This window comes from Canis aureus, chromosome 4 (genome assembly GCF_053574225.1).
Source record: "Canis aureus isolate CA01 chromosome 4, VMU_Caureus_v.1.0, whole genome shotgun sequence".
NCBI classification, from domain to species: Eukaryota; Metazoa; Chordata; class Mammalia; order Carnivora; family Canidae; genus Canis; species Canis aureus.
In genome coordinates, this window is record NC_135614.1 from 25677169 (window position 1) to 25700781 (window position 23613).

At 36.9% G+C, this 23613-nt stretch overlaps 1 protein-coding gene and 1 long non-coding RNA gene across 12 annotated transcripts in view; one reads left to right on the forward strand and one right to left on the reverse strand.

The window, feature by feature from the left end:
• The window catches only part of LOC144312352 (uncharacterized), a 52030-nt gene extending 50592 nt beyond the window's left edge, over positions 1-1438 (forward strand). The window contains exon 3 of the long non-coding RNA XR_013377830.1: positions 1344-1438. This is a non-coding gene — a long non-coding RNA (uncharacterized LOC144312352). The remainder of the gene's footprint in view (positions 1-1343) is intronic.
• Positions 1-23613, reverse strand: part of CFAP70 (cilia and flagella associated protein 70) — a 96431-nt gene that overhangs the window by 45065 nt on the left and 27753 nt on the right. For 7 of the 11 annotated variants that reach the window (XM_077894948.1, XM_077894951.1, XM_077894958.1 and 4 more), the window contains 7 exons: positions 19871-20050; positions 16522-16704; positions 14051-14145; positions 9277-9376; positions 7142-7276; positions 1084-1254; positions 819-899 (listed from right to left, as the gene is read on the reverse strand). In XM_077894948.1, the coding sequence (XP_077751074.1) occupies positions 819-899; positions 1084-1254; positions 7142-7276; positions 9277-9376; positions 14051-14145; positions 16522-16704; positions 19871-20050 (945 nt within the window). The remainder of the gene's footprint in view (positions 1-818; positions 900-1083; positions 1255-7141; positions 7277-9276; positions 9377-14050; positions 14146-16521; positions 16705-19870; positions 20051-23613) is intronic. The other 4 variants (XM_077894953.1, XM_077894950.1, XM_077894956.1 and 1 more) reach the window with 4 other exon arrangements.

Genomic DNA, 23613 nt, shown 5'->3' on the forward strand with positions numbered 1-23613 from the left:
TCCCTCTCATCCTTGCAAGAGTTCTGCCCTTAAATACAGATAAGATTTTATTTCCACATGACATAAAAAATTTTAATGTGAGTCTCCAGGAAGAGGCTCAAGAGTTCCTCATCACCTATATAATGAAACCCAAACTTTATACCAAGCCTTTCAAAGTCTCTCTATAACTCAGTGCAGCCTCTCTGCCTCCTTTCTCACTTCCTTCCAGAATCTCTCCCTTCTTTTCATTTCTTTGTGCTGTATACTAATTTAATTGACATACTCCAAATTCTGCTATCTTCTTTGTGCCCTGACTCAAGCTATTTCCTGGCCCTGAAATGCCAATCCTGTCATCTTCCTCTGGCAGTGTTCTCTTCATCTTTCACTACTTAGCACATATGCCACCTCTTCCATGAAGCCTTCTGAGACTGCTCCATCCTAACAGTCATTAATCTGTCTTCTCTGAGACCTTGCAGCCCTTTTATTTGTACCTCTATTACAGCATTCATTAAAATTCTGTATTATGGTTAGTTATGTACCAATCTGTTTCACCCACCAGACTGTTGAGTGTCCTGAGTACAGATGAATAAATGCTGCAGATCATGCATTTTTGCATCCCTCCTAGTACATAATATAGAATTAATAAAAGCCATAAACTCATAATGTTAGGAAGGACCTTAAAGTTAATTTGGTACTACCTGCCCATTTTAGAGAGTCTTAACGAGACAAAGAAACTTATCCAAAGTCATAAACTAGTCATGGCAAATATGGGATGGTAATTAAGATAAGAGTTTTTCACAATACCATACTTAATTTTCCAACTCTTTATGCATAATTACCTGTCCTTCTGGATTGTGGCTTAGAGGGGGTTCAACTTCCAAAGGAGTATCTGAGCTTTGAGATTTTATACTAGGTGGTTGCTGAAAGAAAATGAACACACCTCAAAAACTGAACTCTTACATGATCTTCACAACGTCAGGAATAATGATCATTATATTGCAAGAAAATGCAAACTAAACTGATGCAATTTACCATATAATAAATCAGTATAAGCCTCTGGAATGTAACAAAATTAGCAAAATCATCACCTTCTCAACAACCTACCATATCTCCAGGCCTAGGCTTTCCTTCTATATCCTTTTCTTTAACTGTTTTATCTTCTTTTACGTTCTTGGAAACAGCAGGTTTAGACAATGGAGAATTAATTCCTCCTATTTTATTATTCTGAACCAAATGATGGCCAGTATCCCGGAACAAGCTAAATGAACATTTGGTCTGAAAGGAAACAAACAAACAAAAATGCAATGAATCACAGACAAATGAGACAAATTTGAAAGACCTCTGTTTTAATTTTTCTCACTTAGTTTTCTAGATAATCTCAACATTGTAGAGTCAGAGGGAGATGCAGAAATGAAAAACTTTATTGACTGCCATCCAGCTGAGCAGGTAAAACCATCATAGAAAGTTAGCTGCCTATCCGATTATTTAGATTATTATGAAGAGATCTTTGTTTCATAACTCTTATTCCCAGAAAGCTCTTAATCTTTGATACATAATTTCAGATTAACTTCAAGTGGTAGAATTTATTTATGTATAAGAAATATTATCCAGGGGATTCCTGGCTCAGTGGTTGATTGTCTGCCTTTGGCTCAGGGCATGATCCCAGAATCCTGGAATCGAGTCCCACACTGAGCTCCCTGTGGGGAGCCTGTTTCTCCCTCTGCCCCTCTCTCTGTGTCTCTCATGAATAAATAAATAAAATCTAAAAAAAGAAAAGAAAAGAAAAAGAAAAAAATCTAGGGGGAAATCAAAGAAAGAAAGAAATATTATCCGGGACGCCTAGGTGGCTCAGCAGTTAAGCATCTGCCTTTGGCTCAGGGCATGATCCTGCCGTCACAGATAGAGTCCCACATCGAGCTCCCTTCAAGGAGCCTACTCCTCCCTATGTCTCTGCCTTTCTTTCTGTGTTTCTCATGAATAAATAAATAAAATCTTAAAAATATATATATTATCTAATTACTAGTTGGCCTATCAACTCTAATTGGAAAAATAGGGCAAGTTTAAAGTTCAAACTAAAAACTTTGTATCAGGATCCCTGGGTGGCGCCTGCCTTTGGCCCAGGGCATGATCCTGGGGTCCTGGGATTGAGTACCACATCAGGTTCCCTCCATGAAGCCTGCTTCTCCCTCTGCCTATGTCTCTCTCTGTCTCTCATGAATGGATAAATAAAATCTTTTAAAAAAATAAAAACTTTGTATGGTAAAATTCAAACTTTAGGTAAATGACTGGAAAAGAATCTCATAACAACTTTTTAATTAAACAACATGGATGAAATCTAAATATAATTTATGCTGAGTGAAAGAAGCCAGACCAAAAAATAAAGAGAGGAAGAGTGGTCAGAGGTATGAGAAGACACAAGAAAACTTTGCAGTGAGGTAATGGATATTTATATATATCTCGATTATGGTGATAGTTTCACTGATATACTATAAATACTCACATATATGTCTTTGTGTAAATGCAGGTTTTCAGTTCTCTTGGGTAAGTTCCTAAAAATGATTCTCTGGATTGTATGCTATGTTAGTGTTTAACATATATTTTATATATAGCTTTTCTACCAAGTATTGAGATCAGAATATTGAAAATTCTAAATGTTACTGTCAGATTATCTATTTCTCCTTTCAATTCTGTTGGATTTGGCTTCAAGTACCATGAGGTTCTTTTGTTAGGTGTGTATACATTTATAATTTATGTATTTATTATATATAATACTTTATTTTTTATTTTTAAAATATTTTATTTATTGGGCAGCCCCGGTGGCGCAGCGGTTTAGCGCCGCCTGCGGCCTGGGGCGTGATCCTGGAGACCCTGGATCGAGTCCCACATCAGGCTCTCTGTATGATGCCTGCTTCTCCCTCTGCCTGTGTTTCAGCCTCTCTCTCTCTGTCTCTATGAATAAATGAATAAAATCTTTAAAAAAATAAAATAAAATAAAATATTTTATTTATTCATTCATGAGAGACACAGAGAGAGGCAGAGACATAGGCAGAGAGAGAAGCAGGCTCCATGCAGGGAGCTTGATGTGGGACTCAATCCCAGGACTCCAGGATCACACTGAAGGCAGACGCTTAACTGCTGAGCCACCCAGGTGTCCCTATATATAATACTTCATAAAGTCTATCTTCCTGATTAATTGACCCTTTAATCATTATGACATGCCGCTCTATGTTCTTAGTACTTCCTTGAAGTCTATTTTGTTGGATATAAATATATAAATATGTAAATATATAAATATATCCACTCAGTTATGTTACATTTTCCATTTGCATAGCATATCCTTTCCATCCTTTTACTACAATTTATGTGTATCTGAATCTCAGTCTGTCTGTTTTTAGACAGCATATTATTGAATCTTGATTTTTTTTTAAATCCAGTCTTATCTCTATCCTTTCATTAGGTTGTTTAATGCTGCTTACACATAAAGTTATTGTTGAAGTATTTACATGTATGTTTGCCATTTTGCTATTTGTTTTCTATATATCTTGTCTTTTTTGTTCCTCTGGTACTCCTTTTTTTAAAGATTTTATTTATTTATTCATGAGACACACACACACACACACACACACACACACACACAGGCAGGCAGGGACATAGGCAGAGGGATAAGCAGGCAGAGGGAGAAGCAGGCTCCATGCAGGGAGCAGATATGGGACTTGATCCTGGGTCTCCAGGATCACACTCTGGGCTGAAGGCGGTGCTAAACCGCTGAGCCGCCTGGGCTGCCCTGTTCTTCCTTTAAATGCCTTCTTTAATGTTAAATATTTGTGATGCTCCCATTTAATTCCTCTGTGTGTGTATTTATTTATTTATTTATTTATTTATTCATATGTATTTGTATATAGTAATATGTATATACACATACACACACACAATTTTCTTAGCCACCCTAACTAATTAAGATCTATATCACATTGATACTAACTTAATTCTGAAATAATGTAAAAACTTTAGTGAACCATGGTTCCATACTATCCTCCCTCCTTTATGCTACCATTATCATATAAATTAAATCTATATATGTTATAAACCCAACAAGATAATGCTTTATATAATGTCTTTCAAAGAAATTGACAGTAAAAATGAAAAAAAATATTTGTAAAGTCTTTTATATTAACTTAAATTTAACCATTCCTAGTGTTTTTTGTTTCTTCTGGTGGATTCATGTTAGCAATTGGTGCCATATCATTTCAAGCTGAAGAATTTCCTTTTGTGTTTCTTGCAAGACAAGTTTGTTAGTAAAAAATTCTTTCAATATTTGTTTATCCTGGGATATCTTTATTTTGCCTTCATTTGTGATTGCTAGAGTTTTCATTTAGCACTTTGAATATGTTATTCCACTGCCTTCTGGATTCCACTGTTTCAGAAGAAAATCAGCTGTTAACTACATTGGTGCTCCCATATAACCAATGAGGTTTTTTTTTTTTTTCCTATTGAATTCATGATTTTTTCTTTGTCTTTAAACAGTTCACTATAATGTGTATATTGTAGATCTTTGTATGGGATTCTCTGAACTTCTTAGATATGTAGATTAATGTATTCATCAAACATGGGACATTTCCAGACATTATTTCTTCATGTGTCATTTCTGCCTCTTACTCTCTTCTCTCTTGGGACTCCAATTACAGTTATGTTGGTTGCTCTCCACAAGATCTCCGTTTCAACCAACAACATCACTGGGCATGGGTCCTTCACCACTGTCCCAAATTGTGTCTCTTCTATGGCAGCAAAGTTGCCAGTCCTCAGAGCCTATCCTGTCCTAGAAAAATTGTGATACTGATTAAGCCAAAGGAGTGGAGTAGGGAAGAGCTTAGGGAAGTTTTAGGAGCAGCCCCAAACAAGAATGCCTTAAACTCCATAGTTTTTCATTCATTAATACTTTTTAGTTTGTTTATGCCTTTGATCAATTTCCAGAGTGCTAAAACGATTTCTTTGTCAATTTTTCCAGCTTTATAGTTGCTTTTGTGGGGAGGCGGTAGGAAGTTTGACAACCTCCTCACTCAGACATAGCCAGAAAGATTTCCTCTCTAATATTTTCTATACATTTAAAAATTATGATTATATATATTTTAAAAGTTGTGATCATATTGAATATAATTTTATATCCTGAGTTTTCATTTAATAGACTATCACATGCATCATCTCATGTTTTTAAAACTTTCATATAAGTTTTAATATATGCACAATATTCTTCAAAATGCCAGTGTGTCAACTATATCCCTAGTGCTTTACATATTTTATCTATTTAATATGCAAAACAACTCTAGGGAATAAGCATTGTCTTCATTTTAGCAATGAATAAACTAAAGTTGAGAGAAACTTATTACTTGCCTAAAGTCATCCAGCTAGTGAATTCAAACTAGAGACTGACTAATTTATCACTAAATTATGATACAGTGTTTCCAGTGGATAGTCTTTCCTGCTTTGTCTAATATTAGTTGACCATATCGTTGAGGGCCCATTTCTGGATTCTCTATTCTGTTCCATTGATCTATGTGTCTGTTTTTGTGCCAGTACCACACTGTCTTGATGATCACAGCTTTGTAGTACAACCTGAAATCTGGCATTGTGATGCCCTCAGCTCTGGTTTTCTTTTTTAATATTCCCCTATTTGTGGTCTTTTCTGATTCTACACACCAGCAATTGTACTGCTGGGGATTTATCCCAAAGATACAGATGCAGTGAAATGCCAGAACACCTGCACCCCAATGTTTATAGCAGCAATGTCCACAATAGCCAAACTGTGGAAGGAGCCTTGGTGTCCATCGAAAGACGAATGGATAAAGAAGCTGTGGTATATGTATACAATGGAATATTACTCAGCCATTAGAAACGACAAATACCCACCATTTGCTTCAACGTGGATGGAACTGGAGGGTATTATGCTGAGTGAAGTAAGTCAATTGAAGAAAGACAAACATTATATGATCTTCATTCATTTGGGGGAATATAAAAAATAGTGAAAGGGAATAAAGGGGAAAGGAGAGAGGGTGACAAAACATGAGAGATTCCTAACTCTGAGAAATGAACAGGGGGTGGTGGAAAGGGAGGTGGGCAGGGGATTGGGGTGACTGGGTGACGGGCACTGAGAGGGGCACTTGATGGGATGATCACTGGGAGATAATGTTATATGTTGGCAAATTGAACTCCAATAAAAAAAATAATTTAAAAAATGATACACTAGTTCCCTTAGATTCCTAAGAATATCTTCATGTAGTAAAATTTGGATATAATTCTACTTATTCCCTTAAAATAGATTCCTAAAAGTATGAATACTATGAGAAAAGATTTAAGTATTCTAAGCTTCTTAAAACATAATGATAAAAAAAATTTTGCAAACAGTTTGTACTAATTTACTCTTCTAGCGAAGATTGAGAGTTGTTTTACCACATCTTTGCCACTAATAAGCAGTATTATCATATATATATATTTAAGATTTTTATTTATTTATTCATAAGAGACACAGAGAAAAAGGCAGAGATAGAAAGAGGGAAAAGCAGGCTCCTCGCAGGGAGCCTGATGCGGTACTTAATCTCAAACCCCAAGATCCCGCCCTGAGCGGGAGGCAGATGCTCAATCGCTGAGCCACCCAGGTGTCCTGAGCATTATGATATTTTAAAGAATTGTCTAATTCTACAGATAAAATGATATTTTATTATCATTTTAATTTGTAATTCCTTGATTATAGATAAGGCCAAATGTTTCTTCTTATATTTATTAGCCACTGGCATTTCTTCTTTTGTGAATTGCTGTTTCATGTACTTTGCCCTTTAAAAAAAAATGGTGTGTTTTTCTTATCAGTTTGATAAAGTGCTTTATATATATATTTTTAAAGACTTATTTATTTATTTATTCAGAGAGAGCGAAAGAGAGGCAGAGACACAGGCATATACTGTTGATGGGGATTTAGATTGTTTTCACCTTTTATTATCCTAAAGTTTTTAAGTATTCAATGACTGAATAACTGTAAGGTGCTCTATTTAAGTCCTAGTATACCAGCTGGTTCCAAACTTCAATTACAATGATATATATGCTAAAGATGTAAGTAAACACATATATAAGAGGATAAATAGGATAATACCCTCTATATAGTTTTTTTTCTTACCTTTTCATAGACTGTACTGTCTAGGTAAGGGTAAACATGAAAAGCTCCCCGAATCCTCTTCACACCCGGATACAGCAATGGGACCATATTAACATAAGCCACACCATGAAATGAAAGCTGACTTTCATCATCAGCCTAAAGGATGATAAAACCAGAGGAATAAAAGGAATAAAACCAGAGATCTATTAGTGCTATAGAGCAATGCAGCATAAGATATGGAGCACTGACTTAGTTATCCAAAGACCTGGCTTTAGGAACTAGCTAATGCTACTTAACTATTGGCTTTAGACCAGTTACATAGATATTTTGGATCTACATTCTTTTATGTTAAAAATGGGTTTAATAATATTATGATCACTGAAATAATGCATATAAAACAGTGTTAATAAATAGTAAAGGCAGTAGTTAAATCAATACATACTCAAATTGACAATATATATTCAACTGAAAAGTCAATTTCACCATGTTGCCTCTTAAGAAAAAGTGAAGGTTTGTAAAATAATTTAAAAAAATAAGAGAATCAGAAGCTGTGATTCTGATTTTTATCAATGAAAGAGACCTTACAAATCATTCAGACCACTGATGACAGACTTTAATTTATGCCTAAATTCTAATAAATTGGTGGATTTGTTTCAGAGTATTTGATTGAGAAAGATTCTGTATCCTTATCTGAGTTCAGAAAGAAAAAACATTTTTTTAAATTTATTTATTCAGAGAGAGAGAGAGACTGAGAGGCAGAGACACAGGTAGAGGGAGAAGCGGGCTCCATGCAGGAAGCCTGATGCGGCACTCCATCCTGGGTCTACAGGATCAGACCCCGGGCTGCAGGTGGCGCTAAACCGCTGCGCCACCAGGGGTGCCCAGAAAAAACATTTTGATTAATCAGTAATATCTGCCATGGATGAGAAGAATGAATGATATTTCCCACCATGTATTTGCCATCTCTAATTTCACCTAAACTCCCATTACAAAGATGAATACTTGTTAACTAATGTAACCATTTTTATGGCTATATGGTTTGCCATAGAAAATTTTAGTAGGGAAAAAATCAATTTAGCAAAAGAAAACACATTTAATCCCCACAGGATTAAAAGTAATCTCTTTGATTACATGTATTATAATAATTAGAAATTAGAAATAAGATTAAAAAGTCCTATGTTCATGTAGTAACATTATGTTATTAAGGAAATTTAGCCAATGTATATTACATATTACAAAGGGAGAAGTGGTTACTAGCAGTAGTATTTTCATTATGCAAAAAACACTATTTTGAAAATAAAGTAATTTAGGTACTTGTTAAGGATCTGCTGTATAGCATGAGTCATGCTAGGTACTGTGGAGGATACAAAGCAGTCAATCACTGGATTCCTACCCTTAGCGAGTTTATGAAACAAGCAGAAAAAACCAGACATGTACAAATAAAACCAGAGAAAACATGTTCTAGGCTCACAAAGCTAGATCTTTTCAGAATAATGTACATCAATGAATTCTATTACTCTAATTATCAGGCTAAAACATTTTAAGTAGGATGTCTAAAAGAAATTCAGGAGGATGTATTAGGTTGAACCATGTTGCCAATATGTAACTACTGTGACCTATAAAAATGGCTGTTTTATGTGTTTTTATCAATGGTAAAACCATAACAAAGAAGTAAAAGGAAATAGGATGTCTATGAATAAAGTCTAAACAAGTTTTAGTGGACAATGGGGAGCTAGGGTAACCAGTCATCCTGATTTGCCAGAGACAGGAGAGTTTCCTGGGACAGGAGATTTTCAGTGCTAAAACCAGGAAACTACTTGGCAAATCGGGTTAAGCTGGTCACCGTAGAGAGCAGCTACATCATTTCACACAGTCCTTTGGTATCATTTTAGAAATAGAACAAAAGATTGGGTCTGACAAGACATTTCTTTTTTTTTTTTAATTTTTATTTATTTATGATAGTCACACAGAGAGAGAGAGAGGCAGAGACATAGGCAGAGGGAGAAGCAGGCTCCATGCACCGGGAGCCCGATGTGGGATTCAATCCCGGGTCTCCAGGATCGCGCCCTGGGCCAAAGGCAGGCGCCAAACCGCTGTGCCACCCAGGGGATCCCAATACATTTCTTATATAAATATTTTTAAGCAAACAAATTAACCTTATCAAATTTTGCAGCTTTCCCTTTGGGTGCAATAGTCAGAGGAACTCTTGTGATCTCTACAGGCCAAAATCGACAGTCAGCAATTCGCTTCTGAAAACTGCAAATAAAAAATCAGCCTGTTAGTATCATATGCAAAAATGAGGTTAGTGTAATTTAAAGGTAAGTATTCCTTGTCTTTAGAAAGTATGTGGAATATAAGAAATAGTTAAAGGGACCATAGGAAAGGGGGAAACTAGTGGGGAAAAATTAGAGAGGAAGACAAACCATGAGAGACTCCTAACTCTAGGAAACAAAGGTGGAGAAGGAGAAGTGGGTGGGTGGATAGTAACTGGGTGACAGGCATTAAGGAGAGCACGTGATGTGATAAGCACTGGTGTTATACTACATGTTGGCAAATTGAATTTAAATTCAAAAAAATTAATGGAGATGCACCTGGATGATACACTTGATTAAGCAACACTCTTGGTTTCAGCTCAGGTCCTGATTTTGGCCTTGTAGGACTGAGCCCCATGGGACTGAGACCTTGGGGCTCAAGCCTCAGCGTGGAGCCTGCTTGGGAGACTATCTCTTCTACCTCTCCCTTTCTACCCTTTCTACCCCACCCCCACCACCATGCTTTCTCTCCCTTTTTGTCTCAAAATGAATAAATACATCTTTAAAAAAGTAAAGGAATACACACACATATATAAGCATTTTTATTATAAATAGGTTTTTTAAACCTTCCCAAATCTAAAAATTCAAAAAATAATTCTACTACACTGCTAGCAGAGGCAGACTATACATTTTTTAGAGCAATTCAACAAATGAATCAAAAACCTTAAAGTGGTCACAATTTTTGACCCAGAAATTCCACTTCCAGTGATTTATTCTAAAGAAATAATCAGACAAGTATGTAAATAGTATAAGAGGTATTTATTTCTCCTGTGGAAAAAAAAAGTAGGACTTACAGTGTTAGCTCTGACATGTAAAGAGCTTAGAAGTTGTTGCTCCTGTCCTCAGAACAACAACAAAAAAGTCAAACTGAAAAACCAATGACCTTTCTTTTTTTTTTTAATTTTTTATTTATTTATGATAGTCACACAGAGAGAGAGAGAGAGAGGCAGAGAGAGACACAGGGAGAAGCAGGCTCCATGCACCGGGAGCTCGATGTGGGATTCGATCCCGGGGCTCCAAGATCGCGCCCTGGGCCAAAGGTAGGCGCCAAACCGCTGCGCCACCCAGGGATCCCCCAATGACCTTTCTTAATCCATCTAAGAAGTAAGTTCATGGGGCAGCCCGGGTGGCTCAGCAGTTTAGCACTGCCTTCAGCCCAGGGCCTGATCCTGGAGACCTGGGATCGAGTCCCACATCAGGTTCCCCGCATGGAGCCTGCTTCTCCCTCTCCCTCTGCCTGTGTCTCTGCCTCTCTCTCCTCTCTGTGTATTCTCATGAATAAATAAATAAAATCTTAAAAAAAAAAAAAAAAGAAGTAAGTTCATGGGGCATATTCACCACCCTGAAACTTGGAGAGACAGACCAGTATTGAGAATCACAGTTGAGACCTTCTTACAAGTAGGAAAAAGCAATGGAGCCAGGAACTGGTAAAAACATTTTAATGGTAATTTTGACAAATTGCCGGAGGCTGGATTAGCCAGAGTTAGACTCCTGGAAGCCTAGTCTTAGGGAATTCCCATACTTTTTTGGTTTTAAATCAAGGAGCCCCATCAAATGTTCATGGTGAAGATATGGGAAAAATCCTCTTAGGCAGGAAGAAGGAAAAGCAACCATTTTGAAATATGCCTGGAGTGTTATCCATAACAAATGCCTACTTTTTAAAAAGATTTTATTTATTTATTCATGAGACACACAGAGAGAAAGAGAGGCAGAGACACAGGCAGAGGGAGAAGCAGGCTCATGCAAGGAACCCAACGCAGGACTCCATCCCAGGTCTCCAGGATCAAGCCCTGGGCTGAAGGCAATGCTAAACCATTGAGCTACCCAGTCTGCCCCCAAATGCCTACTCTTTAAGGGAAACTACTTTACCAGAGCCTTATTTGACCCAGGGGAAGGGCAATTAGACAACCCCAGCTCTGTCTAGCCTTCCTGTCTCACATAAGAAGAAGCAAAAAACCACTGTTAAACACTTCTGAAGTTCACAGCCCAGGGAGTCAAACCATTACAATACTTTAACCACAGAATTATAAAACACTTCCCCTTTCCAACACTTTCCCACCACATCAGCAGGGTTCTGGTATAGTAACAATGGATTATAACTGAGAGGCTGCAAAACACAGACCCTATCTAAGAAAAATTCTTAGGCAAACCAAATACAACAGGGGAGGAGCAAAAAAGGAAACTGAAGCCTCTAGCACCTACAGTTACAGCAAACATTAAACACAGTCCAGCTCCTAGCCAGATTGATAGAAAACTTCACACTAAAAACCCTAATTACCTCACTTATTATTACCCAATACATAATGTCCAGCTTTCAATAAAAAATTACAAGGAATACTAAAACGCTATAAAAAAGACAAGAGACACAACATAAGAACTAGACTCAGATACAACATATATTTTGAAATGATCACATAGGGAATTTAAAATAACTATGATTAATACATTAAGAACTCTAATGGAAAAAGCAGAAACATGCAAATAATGTAATAGGGAGATGGAAATATAAGCAGAGAGATGGAAACCCTAAGAAAGAATAAAAAAGAAGTGCTAGAAATTTTAAAAACTGTAACAAAAATGAATTCATTTGATGGACTTAGTAGATTGAGTATGGCTGAGTAAAGAATCAGTTAGTTTGAAGATATGTCAATAAAAACTTCCCAAACTGGATGCCTGAGTGGCTCAGCGGTTGAGCATCTGCCTTTGGCTTGGAGCATGATCCCGGAGTTCTGAGATGGAGTCCTGCATCGGGCTTCCTGCAGGGAACTTGCTTCTCCCTCTGCCTATGTCTCTGCCTCTTTCTGTGTGTCTCTCATGAATAAATAAATAAAATCTTTAAAAAAATAAAAACTTCCCAAACTAAAATGGAAAGGAAAAAAAATGAAAAATCGTAACATTATATCCAAAACTGTGGAATAATTACAAAAGGTATAACAGGGGGATCCCTGGGTGGCGCAGCGGTTTGGCACCTGCCTTTGGCCCAGGGCGCGATCCTGGAGACCCGAGATCGAATCCCATGTCAGGCTCCCTGCATGGAGCCTGCTTCTCCCTCTGCCTGTGTCTCTGCCTCTCTCTCTCTGTCTCTCTCTGTGACTATCATAAATAAATAAAATTTAAAAAAAAAGGTATAACAGGAATAGCAGAAAGAAGAAATGAAAAGGAATAAAAGAAATACATGAAGTCATGACTGAGAGAATTTTACTAAATAACAGACCCCATACCACAGATATAGGAAACTCAGAGAACACTAAGCATCATACATCCAAAAAGAAAAAGGAAAAAAAAAACCTAGGTATATCATACTCAAACTGTAAAAAATCAAAGAGAAAGAGAAAATCTTTAAAGAAGACGGGGGTGCGGGGGGTGGGGACAACTCACCTTACCTATAGGGGAACAAAGATAAGAATTACATTGGATTTCTCTTCAGAAACCATACAAGTGAGAAAATAATGGAGTGAAATCAATTCAAAGTTTTGAAAAAAAACAAGCCACCGACCTAGAATTCTGTATTCAGGGAATCATCCTTCAAAAGTGAAGGAGAAATAAAGATTTTCTCAAACAAAAGTGAAGAGAATTTGTGGCCTGGAAACCTGCCATGCAAAAAATGCTAAAAGTTTTCAGAGAAAAAGAAAATCCTATAAGGTCAGAAACTTGGATCTTCATTTAAAAAAGAAGAGAATCAGAGAATAAAATTAAGGGAAAATAAATTTTCAAATTTTTCTTATTTTTAACTGATCAAATAGATCAAAATAATAATAGCAATAATGTATTCTTAACAAAATATCAGCAAGTCAATCCCAACAATGTATATTTATATATACACCACAGTCATGTGGGGAACCAGAGGTACATAGAAATTTTCTGAAATGTCTATGCAATTTTTCTGTAATTTTAACACGGTTTTTGAAAATAGTCTATGAATTGAAAAAAATATTAGAATTGCTCATTCAAATTATACATATATTGATAATCTTCTATTTCCCATCCTCTCCCTAAGCACTAGGTTACTGTAACAGAGACTGGTAGTTACCACACAATATCAAGTGCCCTGCTCTTCTTTAGTATCAAACTCCTGATTTAGTCTGAGTAACAATGTGTCTAATAAAAATATAATTCCTAGCCTCTTTTGCATCTAGAGATGGCCACTGAGATATAAACTGAGGTTGCAGAAGGCTCAACCTATGGGCTCTAGGAAGGCTCTATAAGGGGGCTAAAACACCCAGCATGTGTCCTTTTTTAATCCATACACACTGCCCCCTTTTCCAACTTTCTGTGAGGAATGTGAATGTGCAAGATAGAGCTCCAACAGCCATCTTAGACCATGAGACAACCTTGTGGATGGAAGGCACATGCTAAAGAAGATACAGCAAAAAGAAAGATGGAGCCTAGATACCTGATAACACTGTGAAGGTACCATACATACTAGCTCTGGACTTGTTTTATATGAAAAGGAATCAGAACCCACCTTAGTTAAGCCACAATCATTAAAAACTTCTGTTATTATAACTTGTGGTTGAAAAGATTCTCAGATCACTTTAACTCAAATACAGATAAAATTAACAAAAGTAACATTTCTTCCCGCCTACACTCTTTGGTGGTTAGACATTCCTCTTCCTACCTGGCCACTGCAGGAGGATCAAGGTAGCAGCGACTTTCCAAGTCCCAAATAATCCTTTTCTTTATGCACTCTGCTTGGTTCCTAAATTCCTTGTCCTGTAAAATAATAAGACTTTTGTTTCCTCGGTGTGCCATGGCTTCATTCTGCTCAATCTGTGAGGCATTCTTTTAATGGATTTGATCACAACACTTTTATTACTACTACTATTACTACTATAAATATGACTACTACTATAACTACTACCAATCTTAAATTTTAGGGTACTTTACTATTAATAAAGTACATAATATAAATTATTTATATTCTCATAACAATCCAGTACTAAAGTTTCAAATATCACTCATATAACCTCAGTCATCCAGTTCTCAACCTTAGACGCATATTAGAATTGTCTGGGAGCTTTTTAAAAAATCACTACCTGGACAGTGATATTTTGAAAGTAAATTCTTATGTAATTGATCTCAGTTAGGGCTTGGCCATTGTTATTGTATTAAAAGCTTTCCAGGTGATTCAAATGAACAACCAGGGTTGAGAACTAAAGATCTGGACTAAAAAACAATGGATTATTATTCAGCCACCATAAAGAATGAAATCTTGTCAGCAATGATATGGACAGAGCTAGAGAGTATTATGCTAAGTGAAATAAGTCAGTCAGAGAAAGCAAATACCATATGATTTCACTCTTATGTGGAATTTAAGAAGCAAAACAGATGAACATAGGGAAAAAGAAAAAAGGAGACGGAGCAAACCATAAGGGACTCTTAACTATAGAGAACAAACTGAAGGTTGCTGAAAAGGAGGTAAGCAGAGAATAGGCTAGATGGGTGATGGGTATAAAGGAGGGCTCTTGTGATGAGCACTGAATATTGTATGTGAGTGATGAAACACTAAATTCTACTCCTGAAACAATATCACACTGTATGTTAACTAACTAGAATTTAAATAAAAACTTGAAATGGAAAAAAAAGAAATAAAGCAAATTGTAACATAAAATCTCAATATGTAAAATAAAATATCTGATCTAAATAAAAATATAAACCAAAGAGCAGTATGAATTTTCACTAATCACAATGATGAGAAGATACTATACAATGTTTTTCAAATATTGCCAGACTTATTTCAACTATTTAAAATAGATACTTAAAATAATTCAACCATCCTCACTTTACAAATTATTTTATTGAATGTTTCCATTAATGATTATTAACTCGTTCAAGTAACATTTGCATGTATGCTTTGCAGTATTTTCTCTGCTTTTAACAAGTTTAGAATATACAAACAAAGAAAGAATTAAGAAAGAATGAGAGAAGGAAAGAAGGAAGTAGGAAAGAGAAGGCAAGAGGGAGAAAGGAATAAAAAAGAAAAGAATACTTTCAACAACCTAAACATCCACCAAAAGGAGACTTGTCAAGTGAATTTAAGTGTGTCCATAGGAAGTGTAAAGAAAGAAAGAAAAATAAGAATGTTCTTTAGGCAGCAGTGTGGAAAAATCACCAAGACACTAAAAAGCAAGTTGCAAAAACAGTGAGTATGCCACCATTTCAGTAAGAACAAAAACAAAAACAAAACAACCAATAGGAAAAGAATACATGTATGTACATATGTGTGTATATAAAGCAAAACTAACATTTTCCCCTGCTTTCAATATCATGAAGCACTTTATATACTCCATTAAAAACAAACTTAAAAAATAAAATAAAAATAAACAAATAAACACTTTATACCCTGAGATAAAAAAAAAAAAAAAAACCTGTCTTCCTGACAGGTTTCAGTTCTGAAAAATAACAAGATTTTGAATACTTTCTATGAATCTAGATTTCCTTTTTTTTTTTTTTTTGAATCTAGATTTCCTAAAGAAAAACAATTTTATTCTTGTCTTTTACTATGCTGACTTCAGTGAGTCAGCCTTTCTGAAATGTTACTCTGTTGCACTCTTTACAAGGAAACTTCACTCTTCCAAATGTTTTTGCTTGTGAGTCTTCCTTTTTTCTTTTGAGTATATATATTTGCTTTTATGTACAGGACCTATGACCATATAACTACCTACTCAAAAATAAATAAATCTGGGGTGCCTTTGTGGCTCAGTTGGTTAAGCATCTGCCTTTAGCTCAGATTATGACCCCAGAGTCCTGGGATCCAGCTTCAAGTAGGGCTCCCTGCTCAGGGGAGAGTCTGCTTGTCCCTTTCCCTATGTAACTTCCCCCTTCCACCACTCATGCTCCTCTCCCTCAAATAAATATAATCTTAGAAAAAATTTTAAAAATGAATAAATTTAAAATAAAATAAAGAGCAAATTTGAATTTAATAAATTATTTTGTTTGTTGAACTTAAGAAGGCAGGAGATATTTTCATCAGAATCAGATAATTGTTTTAACAAGTAACAAATATATATAAATTTGAGGATTCAAAAAATGTTTGAGTATCTGTCTGTGTACTTATTTTATCACAAAAAAACTGCACCATTCTCTCACCTCAGGACGGTTGAGTTCTCCGTCTTCTTCCTCATAGGGCCCACCAATGATAAAAGCATCAGGAATGTTATTAGCTCCTGGAGCCAGAATGTTGGCAATTGGCCATTTTTTGGGCCTGGGAACTGGTTCTCTTTCTCCTCCAAGCTTCAGAGTTCCATTCTTGAACAAAATAGAATAATCTTTCTACAGAATAAATTATCATACATCAGGAAATTTTTTATGACTTTCAAATGAACAAAAAGATTACTGAAGTATCTTTTCAGTGTAATGTTGGGTGTTGTCTAACAGACACTTCCATCTGTGATTATCTGACTCTACAATGAAGCCTATGCTCTTCATTGTCTTTGTGTTATTTTAAAATTATTTAATTGATAAAAATTGATAATAATTGATTGATAAAATTGATAATAATAATTGATAAATAATAATTGATAAATAATAATTGATAAATAATAATTGATAAAATTGATAATAATAATTAAATTGATAAAAATAGATAATAATGAAAAGTATTCTTATCCATAGATATGCAAATATATTTTATCTGGTGAAAATGTAATTGATTATTGCCCTGTGGCTGATGATGAGTTTAAAATTATTAGCAAATTCATTTCAACATTCCTGATTGCTTATATATGGGTTATTTCTTCAGATTCTCCTTTGAACCCTTTTTGGTTTTGGGAAAAATTAGAGAGGGTGACAAAACATGAGAGACTCCTAACTCTGGGAAATGAACAAGGGGTAGTGGAATGGGAGGTGGGTGGGGGGATAGGTTACCTGGGTGACGGGCACTGAGGGGGGCCTTGATGGGATTAGAACTGGATGTTACACTGTATGTTGGCAAATCGAACTCCAAAATACATATATATATATATAGGTATTCACTAATATATACATATATATATATATATATATTTAAAAACAGGTTTTAAGGTATAAAAAGGTTTTAAAAACCTTTTTAAAAACAAATCTGACAAAGGGTTAACAACATAGGCACTTTCTTACTTATAACTTATTTAAAACATATTTGCAATAGGAAATTGATAAAGATATGAATATGCAAATTATAGAAAGGGAAATTAGATAATCCAACATTTAAATTAAAACATGCTATATATCCTTAATAACAATTAAAATGAACATAAAAACAATGAGATATCATTTTAAACCACTGATTGGCAAAATCAGTCTGAAAATATCAAGCATTGGGAATATTGTGAAGGGAATGGTATTCCTATACATAGTTGATTGAAGTATAAATTGGCATACTATGGAAAGCAATTTTGCAGTCACCAGTAAATTTAAAATTGTCATACCCTATAACTCAACAATTCTAGTTTTGTTGATTAATAAGCTTAAAAAACTTTCGTGAGGAGAGGCATTTCTGGAATGACAGAGAAAAGACCTCTGAAAATCTGTTCTTTCATAAAAACTAGAATGCTGGCAAAAATTATCAAAATTAGGCATATGGAGACCATTCCGGAGAAAGACAGTCTTTTCGATAAACAGTGCAGAAAACCAATTATCCACATGGAAAAAAAATCAAGTTGTACCCTTACCTTAAACCACATACAAAAATTAACTCAAAATGAACCAGAGGCCTAAATGTAAGAGCTAAAACTGTAAAACTATTAGAAGAAAACTCAGGGGGAAATCCTCATGACATCAAATTAAACAATGATTTCTTGGTTATGTCACTAAAGACACAGACAATAAAAGGAAAAATAAATGCATTCATTTGGGGAATATAAAAAATAGTGAAAGGGAATAAAGGGGAAAGTAGAAAAAATGAGTGGGAAATACCAGAAAGGGAGACAGAACATGAGAGACTCCTAACTCTGGGAAACGAACTAGGGATGGTGGAAGGGGAGGTGGGCGGGGGGTGGGGGTGACTGTGTGACGGGCACTGAGGGGAGCACTTGATGGGATGAGCACTGGGTGTTATGATATATGTTGGCAAATTGAACTCCAATAAAAAAAAAGAAATAACAAACACACACAAAAAAGAAAAAAATAGATAAATTGGACTTCATTTTAAGATTTTATTTATTTATTCATGAAAGACCGAGAGAGAGAGAGGCAAAGACACAGGCAGAGGGAGAAGCAGGCTCCATGCAGGGAGCCTGATGCAGGACTTGATCCTGGGACTGCAGGATCATGCCCTGAGCCAGGGGCAGGTGCTCAACTGCTGAGCCACTCGGTGTCCCAGGGCTTCATTAAAATTTAAAAATTTTGTGCAGCAAAACATACAAACAACAAAGTTAAAAATGGGAGAAAAGATTTGTAAATTACATATCTGATAAGGGAACCACAGCTAGAATATATAAAGTACTCTTAAAACTCAACAACAAAAAACACCTGATTCAAAAATGGGCAAAGAATTTGAATAAACATTTCCCCAAAGAAAATATACACATGGCAATATAAAGATGAGAAAGGATGCTCAACATTATTAGTTATTAGTGAAATGCAAATCTAAAACACAAGGAGATGCCACTTCACACCTAGTAGAATGGGTATTATCACAAAATAAAAAACAGGAAATAATATATGTGGATGAGGATATGGAGAAATTGGAACCCTTTATACTGCTAGTGGGAATGTAAATGGTGAAGAGGAATTGAAGGGTTCCATACTGAAATGTAGATGGCAATAAAACAGATGACAGTATTAGCTAATTATACCCTTTTAGCAAGCAATTTGGAAATCTCTATCAAGAGCCTCAAAAAATCCAGACATAATCATTCCATAGAAATTTTGACTAAGGGGGTGCTTGGGTGGCTTAGTTGGTTGAGTGTCTGACTCTTGATTTCTGCACAGGTCATGATCTCAGGGTCATGGGATCCTGATTGCATGTCAGGCTCTGCAATCAGCAGGGAGTCTGCTTGAAATTCCTTCTCCATCTCCCTCTTCCCTTCCCTGCTGCACACCTGTGCTCTCTCTACCTTTCTCTCTCTCCAAAATAAATAAATCTTTTTTAAAAAAGAAATTTGGACTAAGAAAATAACCCAAAATTAATAAAGTTTTATATAAATAAGCACATTGTACAAAACTTACAAAATATATGCATAAATGCAATGTATTTAAATACATTAAAATGATCAATTTAAAAATGTTTTACATATTTTACATCATAAATATGTATTTATTGACACAAATTATATGTAATGCATACTATTATATACATGTAAATTATACATATCTACATATAAAACAGAAGTAAACTTTATTTTTTTAAGCCTAAACAAAAAGTCTCAACCATTAATAGAGCTTGCTTTGAATGCAGGTGAGGAAGAGATGACCATATGAGTGTTTAAATCTATATAAATATTTGGCTGTAGGGCTTTACCTCTCCAACTGATGGAACTTGTAGACCAATCATGTAGTTCTGCAGAGGCCCTACTGGAATGAAAGACTCAGGCACAGAGTAGGCAGCCTCCAATGTGACTTTCAGTAGATTGCCTCCTAAAATCTGTGCTGTGGTCAATAATGGTTCTGCCACAAATACTTTAACTTCAAGGCTGCACTGCTGGAAAAGAATAAAATTATGCAGCATTTTGAAAATGCCAGAGGCTTTCCTAACCCATTCCTTTCTTTCATTATTTTATTTGAATCTCATATCACTGTTCAAGGTAAGAAGGTCAAGTTTAATTATTTCCATATAGAGGTTTCAAATAACTTTCTCTAGGTCCTGGGCAGCCGGGTGGCTCAGCAGTTTAGTGCCTGCCTTCAGCCCAGGGCATGATCCCGGAGTACCGGATCGAGTCCCACGTCGGGCTCCCTGCGTGGAGCCTGCTTCTCCCTCTATCTGTGTCTACCTCTCTTTCTGTGTTTCTCATGAGTAAATAAACAAAAACTTAAAAAAAAAAAAAACTTTCTCTAGGTCCCATGAATTAGAACTATAGCCGAGATGAGAATCTTATTCCTAAATTAGAGGGCTTTTCCCTCTACCATACTGATGTCACATATGTATACAAATACATATATGAGAGGAATTGGAAGGTTCTATCCTGAAATGTTAATAATAGTTTCACATGAGTGACATTGGGTTGCTTTATTTGCTAGTTTATATTCTGTGACTACTTTTATAACTTAAGTGTAGCAGTTTTTTTTTTTAATTTTATGGTTTTTTTTTTCACATAGAGTATACTCTGTGTAGAAAACCCAGAATACTCCAACAAAAACTGTTAGAACCGATACAGGAATTCAGCAAACTCACAGAATATAAAATCAATGCACAGAAGTCTGCTGCATTTATATGCACCAATAATGAAGCAGAAGAAAGAGAAATCAATAATTCAATCCAATTTGCAATTGCACTAAAAAATATAAGATACCTAGAAATAAACCTAATCAAAGAGGTAAAAGATCTGTACTCTGAAAAGTATAGAACACTTATGAAAGAAATTGAGGAAGACACAGAAAATGGAAAAACATTCCATGCTCATGGATTAGAAGAACAAATACTGTTAAAATGTCTATACAACCCAAAGCAATTGACACATTCAATGCAATCCCTACCAAAATAACACCAACATTTTTCACAGAGCTGGAAAAAATAATTCTAAGATTTGTATGGAACCAGAAAGGACTCCAAATAGCCAAGGTAATGTTGAAAAAAGAAAACCAAAGTTGGATGCCTCACAATTCTGGACTTCAAGCTGTATTAGAGTACTGTAATCATCAAAACAGTATGGTACTGGCACAAAAATAGACACATATATCAATGGAACCGAATAGAGAACCCAGAAATGGACCCTCAGCTATATGGTCAAATCATCTTCGACAAAGCAGGAAAGAATATACAACGGAAAAAAGACTTTTCAACAAATGAAGTTGGGAATATTGGACAGCCACATGTATAAGTATGAAACTGAACCACTTTCCTATACCATACACAAAAGTAAGTTCAAAATGGATGAAAGATCTAAATATGAGACAAGAATCCATCAAAATCCTAGAGTAGAACATAGGCGGCAACATCTTTGACCTTGGCCACAACAACTTCTTAGTAGATACGTCTCCAAAACCAAGGGAAGCAAAAGCAAAAATGAACTATTAGAACGTCATCAAGATAAAAGGCTTCTGCACAGCAAAGGAAACAATCAGCAAAACGAAAGGCAAAAGCACTGCCGGGCATCCATCAGACTCAGTGGGGAGAAAAAGAAATCCAGTTAAAATTAGAGTTGGAGGTTTAACCACACATCAGTTCTGATCAGATTATTCCTTAAAGAGGATGCACCATTGTCAAGACCAGAGCCCAGGGCCTGAGGGAGGGGACCAGCAGCGCCCAAGGAGCAAGGCAGCTGCACTTGGACTGGGGATGGCCATTCTGCATTGAACAAAATGACTAGAAGGAAGAATTCACCACAAAAGAAAGAATCAGAAGTAATACTCTCTGCCACAGATCTGCTAGATATGGATTTAAGTACCATGTCAGATACAATTCAGAAGGACAATAATAAAATTACTGGTGGCTCTAGAAAAAAAGCATAAAAGACTCCAGCTTCTCTTACTGCAGAATTGAGATCTAATCAGGCTGAAATTAAAAATACTTTAACTAAGATGCAGTCTAAACTGGATGCTCTAACTACTAGGGTTAATGATATGGAAGAGAGAGTGAGTGACATAAAAAAACAAGTTGACGGAAAGGCAGGAAGCTGAAATAAAAAGAGAAAAACAATTAAGAACTGATGAGGAAAGCCTTTGGGAAATAAATGATAGCATGAGAAGGAATAATATGCATCTTATTGGGATTACAGAAGAGATAGAGAGGGAGAGGGGACCACAAAGTATATTTGAACAAATCATAGCTGAGAACTTCCCTAATTTGGGGAAGAAAACAGGCATTCATATCCAAGAGATAGAGAGGACCCCCCTCCCCAAAAAAAAACCAACAAAACCCAATCAACATCCTGACATATAGTGAAGCTTGCAAATTTCAAAGATAAAGTTCTAGGGGGGAGGGCAAGATGGCACAGGAGTAGGTGCCTCACCTCACCCGGCCCCACCAATTTACCTAGATTACTTGCAAATCATGATGAAAACCTATGAATTCGACCTGAGATTTAAAGAGAGAACAGCTGGAACGCTACAGAAAGAAGGGTTTTTTGCTTCTAACAAGATAGGAAGGTGGAAAAAAATAAAAAAGAATCAAGTGGGGGTGGGGCCCCACGAGGAGCCGGGCTAAGGCCGGGCAGCAAGAGCCTCGGGACAGGAAAGCCCAGCCCTGGAGAAGCAGGAACTTTTAAAAAATCCACGCTGGATTCTTCCTGGAGGGAAAGGCGCTTAGGAGGGAAATTGAGCAGAACCACAGAAGGGGCTGTGGAGCCTCCAGTCTCCCGGAGTCACTAACAGAGGAAGTGCACCCCAAGGGAGAGCGTGGCACAGACCGCGGGCCGAGCTCCGTAAAGGGCTGGAGCCCGCGCCCGGCGGGGCCTCAGGAGAAGCTCAGGCGGCGGCTGATGGAGGGGGCTGCGCCCTGCTGCCTTGGGGATCTGCGGCCTGGGAGCGCAATTCCAGCAGCGCAGGCCCCGGATCCCAGGGGGCCGGGGGACAGAGCCCAGGATCCTGTGGTCCCCCCCCAGGACAGACGGAGGCGGGGAGGGCACAGGACAGTGAGGACACTCTCCTGCCTCCAGGCGCCCCCAAGCTGTGCAGGTCAGCGCCCCCACCACCCCGGGAGCACCTAGGCCTGTGCGGACTGGGAGCTGCGGTATTTACTGTGGGAGCTGACTCCAGAGCTGGAGACCTGGCCGCGGCCAGTGGTGTTGTTCCTCCTGGTGTCACCCTGTGCCTGGGAGGGGTAGGGCCGCCAGGGAACAGAGGCCTCAGGGGGTCAACAGCTCCCCGTGAGCCTGCACCCGGCGGGGGGCAGGGCAGCTCCCCCAGGGGCACACACCTGAGAGCACAGCAGCCCCTCCCCCAGAGACCAACTGGAAGGACAGGGGGTGAGCAAGTTCTTGACCTAGCAGTGCTGGAAAGCTCCAGGGGAAGTTGAGGGATTTACAGTATATAGAACCAGAGGCTACCAATCCTTTTTTTTCCCTTCTTTTTTCCAGTACAACTCGTTTTTATATCAGACTGTAAATT